General features: G+C 34.6%; 1 protein-coding gene across 2 annotated transcripts in view; it reads left to right on the forward strand.

The window, feature by feature from the left end:
• The window catches only part of FAM185A (family with sequence similarity 185 member A), a 73,159-nt gene that overhangs the window by 5,302 nt on the left and 55,200 nt on the right, over positions 1 to 12,657 (forward strand). For both annotated transcript variants that reach the window (XM_059934120.1, XM_059934121.1), the window contains exons 3-4: positions 3,064 to 3,156; positions 8,384 to 8,522. In XM_059934120.1, the coding sequence (XP_059790103.1) occupies positions 3,064 to 3,156; positions 8,384 to 8,522 (232 nt within the window). The remainder of the gene's footprint in view (positions 1 to 3,063; positions 3,157 to 8,383; positions 8,523 to 12,657) is intronic.

A 12,657-nucleotide genomic window follows, 5' to 3' on the forward strand; every position in this document is an offset into this window, starting at 1 on the left:
CTTAAATTCAGAATGGGAACGCTTCATGAAATATCTGGTTTAAGTTTTAAATATGGTACAATATCATTTTCTCTAATTAGTGATCACCTATTAATGTAAGTTTCTCTTCCACTCATTTTCAGGATTTGAAATATATTTGATCTATGTTATAAGATGTTTATAGCAATAATAACAGCTACTGTTTACTGAGTCCTTATTATGTACCCAGAAATGTAGCTAAGGCTTCATTTAATCCTTGAATTACCTCCTTTTTATCAAGGAAGAAACTGTGAGCTACCAAGAGATGAAGGAACTCATTTAGGTTCCCACAGCTAATAAATTGAGCTAAGATTTGAACTTGGGTCTTTCTGCATTCCAAGCTCATGCTCTTTCCACCTTTCCTTATTGTCCAAGCAAAATGCTGACAGTACAAACTCACTGAATGCCACATATTTGCATTTTTAAAAAATGCAATAGTAATAGTTTATATTATACTAAATAGCTTCTGATTTATTTAAACATTTTAACTACTTTGTTTTGCATATTGAGGCAGGAGATAGATGGGCCCCAGGGTAAGCAGCTGGAGTTCATTCCCTGTGGACAGAAACTTCAGAATATCAATAACAGGACAATCGAGAGAGGAGGCTGGGCCCTGCCCAGATAAGAGATAAAAGACCACATATTCCTTATTCTCAAACTCAAGGAGACTTTCCCGACTACACATGCCCAGAAAGGCTTCTTGGAGGACCAAAAGGGAGGGGGCGCCACCCCAGAGTAAATGACGTCAACTACGCATAGGCCTCTTTGCTAGAATCCATCTTGGCTGAGAGATGCGCACGCACACGGGAGGATCCTGAGATATACCAAATACGGACTCAGAACCAGGCAAAGCAAGATGATTGGTCAAAGGAAACCTGGAAGAAATGCCCCATAAAAGTGATTCAAACGACCACAAGGGGGCGACCTTCTCTCTGAGCCCACCCATGTGTCTATCCACAAGAACTGTACTTTTTCCTCCTAATAAGCACTTTACTTGCTTCACTACTTTCCGTCTCTATGTGGAAATTCATTTCTACACAGCTGACGGTCTAGGGCCTTGTCCCTGGCCACTGGTCCCCTGTGGAATAGTGGCTAGGATTCAGAGCTCTCACTGCTGCTGCCTGACTTCAATCTCTGGCAGGGAACCGAAATCTTGCTTCAAGCCGCTGCAGGCCGAGGCCACCCAAGATCAATATGTTTTTAAATTTTATAATCTACTTTACATTTTTTGAAATTAGATGAGCTTTGAACTTAATGATAGCTATTAACATTTTTGTGCTGTAGACCTCTTTGAAAATATGATGATTATTTCCTTAGAAAAAATGCACACATATGAAATTTTGCTTACAATTTCATAAGTTTCACAGACTCTCTAGAATGTCGTGTAAACTTGGTTAAGAACTCCTGATTTAAATAAAATAACAGTTGTTTTGGAGATACTTTTTTCTAAAGTTCATCAGTTACTTGTCTGCTTGATAAAGACTATTAAATACAGTTTGACTTCTGACTCATGTTTCTATGGGCATGAAGTCTACCATGCTATAATATAGATAAACTTTTTAAGAATGATTCATTTTGCCCTTTTCACTGAACTTTTTGAACTTCATTCCTGGGCCATTGTACCCAAGGTTTTACTGTTTTTCCCCCTGAGTAAAGCAACCAGAAGGTATATGGTTGTTCTGAATTTTTTTTCTCACTTTTTAGATACGTCTCTACTGTTGCTGGTTATGATATTGGTGGGTTTGCTTTTGCTATTTTTCTTCTTCTGGTATTTACCTGTTCTTTTTCTCTTTATAGATGTGGTAGAACTGAAGACTTATGCAAATATTAAGGTGAAGTAAGCTACCCTAAAAAATAGACCAAACATCTAATGGCTCACACACAACTATAGTTTATTTCTCATTTGTGTCCAAGTGTGTGGCTGACTCATTTCTATTCAGGTATTGTAGGTTCCCTTCATCTTCTGGCTCTGCTATCTTTAAGAGCCTTATTGTAATATACATTCACCTGGTGGAAGGGACAGAGCACAGAGAAGGCACATTAATTCTTCTAAAAGCACCAGCCTGGAAATTGCACATAACATTTCTATTTATGTTCTATTGGCAAGAACTGAGCAGCACCTAAGAGGTAAGGGAAGCTGGAAAACATTGTCTCTTCATGGGCCCAGCTATACTCTTTGTACTTTGGGAAAATTGAATTTTTGTGGACCTATCATAGTTTCTGCCGCAGTTGCCAAGTGTGAAATCAAGTGTTATATACACACACACATTTTTTTTATCAAGCAGAGGAGGCTAACTGTAACTGCTATTTTCTTAGAGACATTTTCATTTAGTTCCAGTTTCTGGGCTGTGTTGTACTAGAAAGTTTAACAGTCAGTGGGTTGTTATCCTAAGTGTGAACATATACTTCTTCAGGTGACTCCAGCAATAAGAGTGTAGGATTTGAAATCATATAGAGCTTGATTCTGTTAGTTTAGATTTTGTTGTTTTCTAATGTGTCACCTGATAAGGTTGTTTAACCTTTCTGATTCTTGGATTCCTTCCTCTGTAAAATGGGAAAAATATAATACCCATCTCTCTGAATTGTGAGAATTAAATGTTAGTTCATGTAAAGTAGTGAACGTTGTTATTTGGTGCAAAGGAAATGCCAAGTAAGTAATAAATATTACTGTTATTAATAATGATGAATATTAATAATGATGAACAGTGATTATTGTTGTCATCCTCATCATGATTTATGTTTAGTTAGCCATTGTGATCTTTGATTCCCAACCCTTTCTTCAGTGAAGCTACCAGAACACCCAAGTATCTTTTTTTTTCCTTTGAGTCCAAGGAGCTTTATTTAATCCCTTTAACAGCAGTTGACATTCTTCTCTCACTGATGTTATTATTCCAAACAGTGCATTTCTATTCATTTCTACTTCCTCTTTTTCTGCTTTATTATTATTTTAAAAGAAATATATAAAATGTTGGAACATTTTTTATTAGTATAAGTCAAATTTATTGTCTCTTTTTCTATGTGTTTATTTTTGTATTTGTCTTTCAGAGTCAAAAATTACATATTCAAACAAAAGGAGGTAAAGTGATCTGCCTGGGAACAGTTTATGGAAATATAGATATTCATGCATCAGATAAAAGTGTAAGATTGTAATTTTCTTTTTTAGTACTTGCAATTTTGCATCTGGTTGTCTCACACAGTGGGTAGAGTCTACAAAATTTGTGGCAAAACATTCCCTTTTTAATGCATTTGAGTTCATTAGTAAATTCAAATTTGAACTGAGATGATTAAATATTATATAATTTAATTTTAAATTTGTGATTTAATACTTTTGATAGATATTTAGTTACTTATTTGGAATCAATAACATCTTTTTTTAACTTTTAAGTTTTATTTTTTTTAAAGTTTTTTTTTTTTGATGTGAACCATTTTTAAAGTCTTTATTGAATTTGTTACAATATTGCTCCTGTTTTATGATTTGTTTTTTTGGCCGAGAGGCATGTGGGATCTTAGCTTCCTGATCAGGGATTGAACCCACACCCCCTGCATTGGAAGGCGAAGTCTTAACCACTGGACCACCAGGGAACTCCCTCAATAACATGTTTAAATTCTTAATATTTCTTTAAAAAATTTTTTTGTATTGAAGTGTAGTTGATTTACAGTGTTGTGTTAATTTCTGCTGTACAGCAAAGTGACTCAGTTATACACACATATACATTCTTTTTTATACTCTTTTCCATTATCGTTTATCCCAGGATATTGAATATAGTTACCTGTGCTATACAGTAGGACCTTGTTTATCCATTGTTTATCCATTCTATATGTAATAGTTTGTGTCTACTAACCCCAAACTCCCAGTTCATCCCTTGCAAATACTTAATACTGAATTCTAATTCTGAAGAGATTTTAATCTTAATGATCGTGGGTTAAAATCAGTCATTACGTAATACCAAAATAACTGGGATTAAATTTTTCTTATTGTTAGGTTTATTTGAGTATTTTTTCCAAGACCTGTTTATTTTGCCTTTAGGCAATTTTAGGAGTTTCGAAACTCAGCTTTCTTCAGTGTTTTCCACGAGATGGCACCATTAGACAGCATTACTGTTCTCCAAAAGCTTTTATTAGCCATAGGAACTTTGATTGTTATAAGACAGTTTGCATTTTTTCAGTCAACTTTTGTTGCTTTCTGTGATTTAGCATAGTATTAAGAATGAAGGTATAATTTTGAAGTATAAATTGTCACAATTTTTTAGCATGATCAGTAATGTTTTAAATCTTTTAGAAAGGTCTAAGCCAGCCACCTTTTATTTTACAGTTAGACAATTTGCAAGGATTCTTTTGTCATAAATTTGTTCAATTCCATACTCAGCTGTATTCTCAGATAATTGGTGGGGAGGAATTGTATCTTATATGTAGATTATTGTTGGCATAATTAAACAAGGTAGGTTATAACACTAATTGTTCTACTGTTGTCACTTTTATTTTCCATCACCTTTCTCTTAGAACCTGTGGGAGACTGTTTAAACCCAAATATTCAAATTTATCTTTTTAAAAAGTGTTGAAAGACACTGCCTGGCTTTATGTGGCAGCTGTTTTGAGACAGCATTTAGTTTCACCTCTCTGATTGTTGTGGTCTTGGAGGTGCAAAAGGGAAATTGGACAACTGCAGTTGCAGAATATTGCATATTGATGTTCAAATATAACTATCAAAGAAGAATTTAAATCATCTTAATTATTTTCTATTTTTAATATTTTGACCACTGTTTCCACTCATTATTTATCCTCTCAACTTTCATGGTTTATTGAATATTCATTTATTCCTACTTTCTGTTATACTATTTTGTTTCCTGCCTGATGGAGTTTTGTGTTGTACTAAAGAATCAGTTTTTATATTTCTTTCTATTTATATTATGCATAGTGTTAATTTTTAAGGCATATTTCTAAGTTTGTGGGGTTTTATATAAAATAAATTCTTATGAAATATGTTAACTTTTAATATACAACTTCCATAGAAATGTGTTTTGGATATTTGAGAGGCAGCATAGTGAATTGGTTTAGAACACGTAATTGAGAACCAGAGTACCTGGGTTCTGGCTCAGCCACTTTCTAAGCTCTTTAACTTCAGATGAGTTATTTAACCTCTATGTGTCTTGGTTTTCTGGAAAATAGAATTAATAGTAATGACATTAACTCACACAGTTGTTATGAGGATTAAATGAGTTACTACATAATACAGATAAGGTACTTAAAATAATGTCTTGCATAGCTAACTCCATTATAATGTCGACTATAATGATGATGATAAAGGTAAATAAAACACAGGAGAGGTAATTTGGCCAGTCCTAGACCTACCAGTTAACTTTACTGAGACTCTGTTTCATTATTTATAAAATAGGGATGGTATTGTTTGTTTTTTCTGCTCAGCAAGATTGTGAGAATCAAGTGAGCATTATAAACACTTAACAGTATATTCTTTATGTATCATTTTATATGGAATGGCTGTTTTTAAATTGTATCGTTAGTTTCAGTATCCTAAGTTTGATACAGACAAGATAGAAATCCACTGTGTCTGATTGTTGAATGAATTGATAATATAGTTATCAGGTGACCTTTCTTTCTTAGTTTGGACTACAAGGCCACAGTTTTTCCTTAAAACTTCATTTTCATTTTATAATGTTGATTTATAATGACTAAACTATGAAAAAAATTTCCTCTTGTATAGAAAAGCAAATTAATTTATAGCAATATCTAAGAAAGGTATTTTTGGATCTACTTTTTGTTCTTTCTTTAAATATCTACTTAGTAAGCAAGCTGTACAGTTTAATCTATTTTTTTGAGTGTTTGTTCCATTAGCATTAGTAACTGTAAATAAGATCCTCAATATTTTGCTGTAAACTATGGTGTCCTAAGTTTAATTGTTCTAGTTAGTATCTGATATAGTGCATTATATATGGCCCTTAGTGAATTTTCTATTTCTTTGAAATTAATTTTATGGATTGATTGGTTAAAATAGCTGTATTATTGTGATGAGGAGTGTTGTACTTTTGCTTGCTTTTATTTAGTTTGGTGGGGCAGGAGAGGATATTTTTTAGCTTCCTACAGGGTAAGATATTTAGTGTTTAATGAACAAAGTAAATCCTTGGCATTTTCCTGATACTCATAAGGAGTGTCTTAAAAGCTTTATTTGGTTGTGGGGAGAGTCTAATCAAAAGCTCCCCCTTGCCAATAAAGACACAGACCTACTAGAGAATGGACTTGAGGATATGGGGAGGGGGAAGGGTAAGCTGTGACAAAGTGAGAGAGTGGCATGGACATATATACACTACCAAACGTAAAATAGATAGCTAGTGGGAAGCAGCCGCATAGCACAGGAAGATCAGCTCGGTGCTTTGTGACCACCTAGAGGGGTGGGATAAGGAGGGTGGGAGGGAGGGAGACGCAAGAGGGAAGAGATATGGGAACATATGTATATGTATATGTATAACTGATTCACTTTGTTATAAAGCAGAAACTAACATTCCAAAAAGCAATTATTGAGTATAATTATTATACTCAATTATAATTAAAGCAATTATACTCCAATAAAGATGTTTAAAAAAAAAAGTTCCCCCTTGCCAATTCAATTAAGTTTCAAATATTCTTTCAGCATTTATCTTTTGATATTCCCTAAAACAGCCTCACTATTTATAAAAAGCTAGAGTATTCATACTTGTTGTCTGCTTTATGTAAATACTTGGATAATTTTAAGCTATGCATAAAGCAACTTTTCATGAAGAAATTTTGTAGGTAAAGGATAAATTTTTTCAGAAATTTTAAACCTTACTATTACACTGAGGAATGCAAAATGTGTATTCTCACAAATCTGAATGTATATAAAATATCTATCTTTCTTTGACAGACTTACTGAAACTAGATTTTTAAAAAATTCCTATGAATCCATAATTAGCTGTAGCAGATAAGCAATTGGGTGTATTTTATATACCTAATAAAAGTCCATTAAAAAACAAAATTATATGCTTCAAATCTGGACGGCAAAGTGATTCTAGTTTGCTTCCCGTAACAACCTCTGGGTACTTTAATTTCTCTTTTCATAGTTTATCTGTCTTCTAATATTTTAGTATTCTTGAAACTCAATTCTTATTAAATAATATTTTGAACTCAACAGTTTTTGAAGGAAGTATGACGATTGAATAATACTGGTGCCAATGTGTTGAAAAACAGTGATGTTCTTTCTTCAAATACCTCAGTGTAATGCTTGAATTTGACCCTGGGCAAAACTGTGGCAAGCCTTCCTAGGGATTCAGTTTTTATGTCAACAATTTTATATTAACGCTCACTTTATGCTTATAAAACATTTGTTTAAAATACTATAAAGATAATTTGGAATCCTTAATTAGATACCTTCATTTTACATTGGGCTCAATATTTGAGACATAAATGCATACTGAATTTTGTTAGAGAAGTTTAGGGATAAATATAAAAATCCTTCCATTTTGTTCAGTGGAAAGCTACTGACTAATTAGATGTAAAGTGGAAAAATTCTAGAAATATTAGTGTATTCACTACATTAACAGATGAAATGAGAAAAATCATACGAGAGTCCAGTAAAGTCAGATAAAGTATATGCTAAAATTTAAAACCCATTCATGAGTTAAACAGCAACAACAACAAAACAGATTTGAAATAGAAGGGAACTTCTTTAATCTAAAAAAAAGGGATCTAGAAGATATCTGTAGCGAACACCATACTTAATGATGCAATGTTGTAAGCTTTCCCTCTGAGAATAGGAATAAGATAAGGATGCTTACTTGTTATCTCATCACTTCTATTCACTGTTAAATTGGAGGCCTGAGCCAGATTGTAAGGCGGGAAAGAACAGGTAAAACAGTGTTAATATGAGGATTAGAAGGGAAGAAATGAAACGATCACTTGTAAAGAATATAATTATGCATGTAGAAAAATTGTTTTAATTCAGGTAGATTATTAGAATCAGTTAAGTGAGGTTAGTGAGGTTTTGGATTTAAGGTCAAATACAAAAGCCAGTTAAGATAAAATGAAGTTTAAAAAGCTATCTTTTATAATGACATTTAGAAAACATCAAATAGGAATAAATTTAACAAAAGATGAAGAACTCTACATAGAAAATACAAAACATTATTAAGAGAAATTAAAGAAGATCTAAATAAATGAAGGAATATAATGGGTCTGTTCCACAGAGAAAACACTGTTGCTCATAATCTTGTAATTAGAGCTGGGGAATTGAAGACAATAAATTGACCGTGTACTGTACATATTAGTTGCCCACTAATTCTGGCTTTTTACCAGTCTTCATTTTATAATGAACTGATTTGAGTCTTTCTCTTACTAGACTGTGACTGTAGATAAACTGCAGGGAAGTTCTGTTAATGTATCTACTGAAGATGGTTTGCTGAAAGCCAAGTGTCTTTACACAGAATCGTCATTTCTGTCTTCTGCTGCTGGGGATATTACATTAGGAAGTGTTCATGGTAAGGTGACAGAGGCCTAATACATCTTAGATATGCCACATAACATAAATTTTAAGAGATGACTGTGTTTCTTTGTAGTTGAAGGAGGATCTGCCATTAGGAAGCTGCCCCTCTAAATAATTAATTGCAGACTAACCATCTTTTAAAAAACCCACAAAATAAAGTGACTCATAAGGTACTGAATTTTATTTTGGCAAGAAATTGAATATTATGCTGTTATACATGAAGCTAATAATAATTCTGATTTTTAATGCATTTCTTTATAGAAGGCAACAAACAACAAGGAAATCTGTGCAGGAATATTCAGAGGAAAGCACAATGAAATAAAAGCAGTGTTAAAAAATAAAGATGGATTCTGAGTGATAGCTTTTATGTTATGATAGGAAAGCTAAGGATTAAGTAAATTAATGAAACATTTGTGTGGGATCCGATTATAGCAATTCAGTGATACTAATTCTGGCTGAAATGCTTTATGTGTATCAGTACTAGCACCAGGTCCTCCCAGTGCCCTGCCATTTTCAGTTTTCTTTAATTAAATATCATCTTGTGACTTTTAAAACATGTCTCTGCAGATATGTAATATTACTTAGTTAACTTTTGTGTTATTGAAAGAAAAGAAGAGAATGTAATGGTGAAGTAATATGGCAAAGGGCATGCTGGTATTCAGTGTCACTCAGCATGCTTCTTAAATTCCCACATAGCAGATGATTTAAGTCCAGGTATGTTTTCTGAACTATGTACACATAGAATTAAGAATCTCTTATCCTGGCAAGTAGTATATACACATCTGCTAAATGCCTTTTGGACCATTTTCCAGGAGTTATAGACAAACTTTTGCTGTACGTAGTCCACTCATTTAACTTCTATAGGAAAGCTGAATATAGTTATCTATACACTTTGGTAAAACCTCCAGATTTTAGTAGTCAGCATGAATTATTAGGTGGTATTAGAAAACCTGGCTAGTGCTAACCATGCTATTTAGCAAATTGGCAGGTAGTCTTACAGTTAAAAAAAAAATCTGAAAAAATGAGTACTTATATGCTTGAAATAATTCTTGAACCTCAATTTCATAGTTAAACCTCATCAACCATTCTTGTAGGGTTAAGGTATTATTTGAGTCCAAAATAAAGCAAATAGTTTTGTTAGTTATTCATCAGTTTTGTTGTTTTTTGTTTTGTTTTGTTTTGTTTTGTTTACTCAGGTGTGCCTTGAATAGTTCTGGTAATTTGTAACTCCATATTTTAACAATGACTTTTATGTAAGCATTGCATTTTTAACTGTTAATTGTAACTAAAAGTACTGTACTTAATATATTGAGTAATTTTTAGTGGAAAAGCAATTCCTTATCATGTCACATGTTGATTAACACCCACGATAAGAACAGCTCTGTTCTCTGCAGTGCTTTATACCATGTTTACACTGAATTCATTAATGTTTAAATTTTTTTGCTTTCTTTTAAGTAAGTTGAGAATTGAACTTGGTACATTAGTAGCTTACATGATAGTAAAACAGATGTACTTTTTTTGAAGCAGTCCTCAAAATACTCTAGGTCTCTTTTTTTTTTTTAACATCTTTATTGGAGTATAATTGCTTTACAATGGTGTGTTAGTTTCTGCTTTATGACATAGTGAATCAGCTATACATATACATATATCCCCATATCCCCTCCCTCTTGCATCTCCCTCCCACCCTCCCTATCCCACCCCTTTATGTGGTCACAAAGCACCGAGCTGATCTCCCTGTGCTATGCGGCTGCTTCCCACTAGCTATCTGTTTGACATTTGGTAGTATATATAAGTCCACGCCACTCTCTCACTTCATCCCAGCTTACCCTTCCCCCTCCCTGTGTCCTCAAGTCCATTCTCTACGTCTGTGTCTTTATTCCTATCCTGCCCCTAGGTTCTTCAGAACCTTTTTTTTTTTTTTTTTTTTTAGATTCCGTATATATGTGTTAGCATACGGCATTTGTTTTTCTCTTTCTGACTTATTTCACTCTGTAAAATACTCTAGGTCTTTTGATTACTTACAGTGGCTGAAATGGAAACAAATTGCTAGGAATAAGAGAGTTCATTCTTTAGCCTTTGTAAAACCTTTTATATTTACTGACCTTTATTGTGAAGTCAGATACCTTTCCTTTGGTGGTTTCCATCTGAGCCAGACCTAGATCCTCTTTTGAACTGTTGTCCCTGGTTGGGATTTTGAAAGAAGACTCTGAGATGGAAATTAGAGTGTAGCAAACTTACCAGGGAGGCCTGTGGGGACCAACGCCATACAAAGGAACAAAGCCCAGTTTCCACAGGAGAGGTTAGACTTGGTAAGTCTCAACAACCCCAAAGGGGTGCTCTGAAGCTGGGATGGTCCTCAGAATTGTCTCAAGTTGGGGTGAGGGGAGATGGACCTTTATGTCCCCAATCCTTAGATGCAAACTGCCCCAGAAGCACAGTGATCTTGGATCAAAATGGCTCTCTTCAGATAAGGCAATTCCCTAAGAGAGCAGAGAGCTGGAGACTTTCTGCCAGCGGTATTCCCAATAGATAGGAAAATAAGCCCTGCAGTTACAAAGGGGGTTCTGAATGATGGCTCATAGCACCCACTACCGTTATATTTATTCATTCGTGCAGTACATGTATTGACCACCTACTGTGTGCCAGATCTTCAGGCACGAAGGGTATGAAGTTGGGCAGGAGATGTTATCTATCCTTAAAGAACTCACGGTCTAGTGGAAGGATTGAGCATCATCTTTCTTGTTTGTAATACTAGTAGAGCAGAGAGAAGTAGGAGAAGGGAAAATTTGATCCAGTTGCCACTGTAGAAGAGGTTCCATGTTGTTCAGCCCTGCTTTCTCCATCTAGTCCTTGGCCCTCACTCTGCTTGGTTTTTCAGTGTTAGTAAGTATATTAAAGAGAGAGATTTGAAAAAAACATCTGCATTTCTTAGTCGTACTCTGTGCCTGCCTACTTTTTAAATTACCCTTAAGAGAGGCCCAAGTTTCTTGCCTCTCCCTCCTATGCCATCCCTATTTCCATCCTTGTCCTAAGGTATTATATGCACATGTTCCTTGAGTTTGGAGTGTGGAGGTGGGTTGGGTATGGAAGAACAGGCAGTGTTCTAGCCCTACATCCTAATAGGTTACAAGATTAGAGTCATGACTGGTGGAAGGAAGTCCCTATGCTCTAGCTACTGGGATTTTAGTAGGGAGAGATACCTCCCAAGGATCATCCCAAGCTGGAACTCTGAATATATATTCCACTGAAGTCTTTGTTCTAAGTGGTGATGGTCATATAACACCAATTAGATCCATATTTTGGCTGTATTTAAATAAACTAGCTTGGGAATCTTAAAACTTATTTTTACAGGAAAATATGTTGCTACTTCTAAACATCTGACTTACAGAAAACAAATTCATAAGAATATACATATTCTAAGACCTGCCTGTTCAGGATTTATTTAGTTTGGCTTCTTTTTCTTTTTTTTATGTAAATTTATTATTATTATTTTATTTATTTATTTATTTTTGGCTGCATTGAGTTTTCGTTGCTGTGCGCGGGCTTCTCATGGCAGTGGCTTCTCTTGTTGCAGAGCACGGGCTCTAGGCGCATGGGCTTCAGTAGTTGTGCCTCGTGGGCTCTAGAGTGTAGGCTCAGTGGTTGTGGCACACGGGCTTAGTTGCTCTGCGGCATGTGGGATCTTCCCAGACCAGGGCTTGAACCCGTGTCCCCTGCATTGGCAGGTGGATTCTTAACCACTGCACCACCAGGGAAGTCCAAGTTTGGCTTCTTTTTCTTAAGGTAGATTTTGTTTAAACCCAACATACAGATGTTGTAAAAAGCCATTTGTACCACAAATATGATGACAATATTTGTCTTTTTCATAGATTTCATAGGTATATGAGTTTGGAGCCCTTGTGTTAATAGGTTGGGGGTGGTTGTTTGAAAGCATGTTGAAAGCAAACATGTATTGAGTGCCTAAGTGAGCCAGCCCATTTTATTTAATGGATAATTGGCTGTTTACAAATGGAGAAAACAAAACTTAGAAATGTCTAATTGTTTGCTTTCAATTATAAGTTAATTAGTGGAAGAGCAAGAATTCGATCCAGGTTTCTTGACTTTTTAGGAGATGTTTTTAAACAGTGTTC

This window comes from Balaenoptera ricei, chromosome 9 (genome assembly GCF_028023285.1).
Source record: "Balaenoptera ricei isolate mBalRic1 chromosome 9, mBalRic1.hap2, whole genome shotgun sequence".
NCBI classification, from domain to species: Eukaryota; Metazoa; Chordata; class Mammalia; order Artiodactyla; family Balaenopteridae; genus Balaenoptera; species Balaenoptera ricei.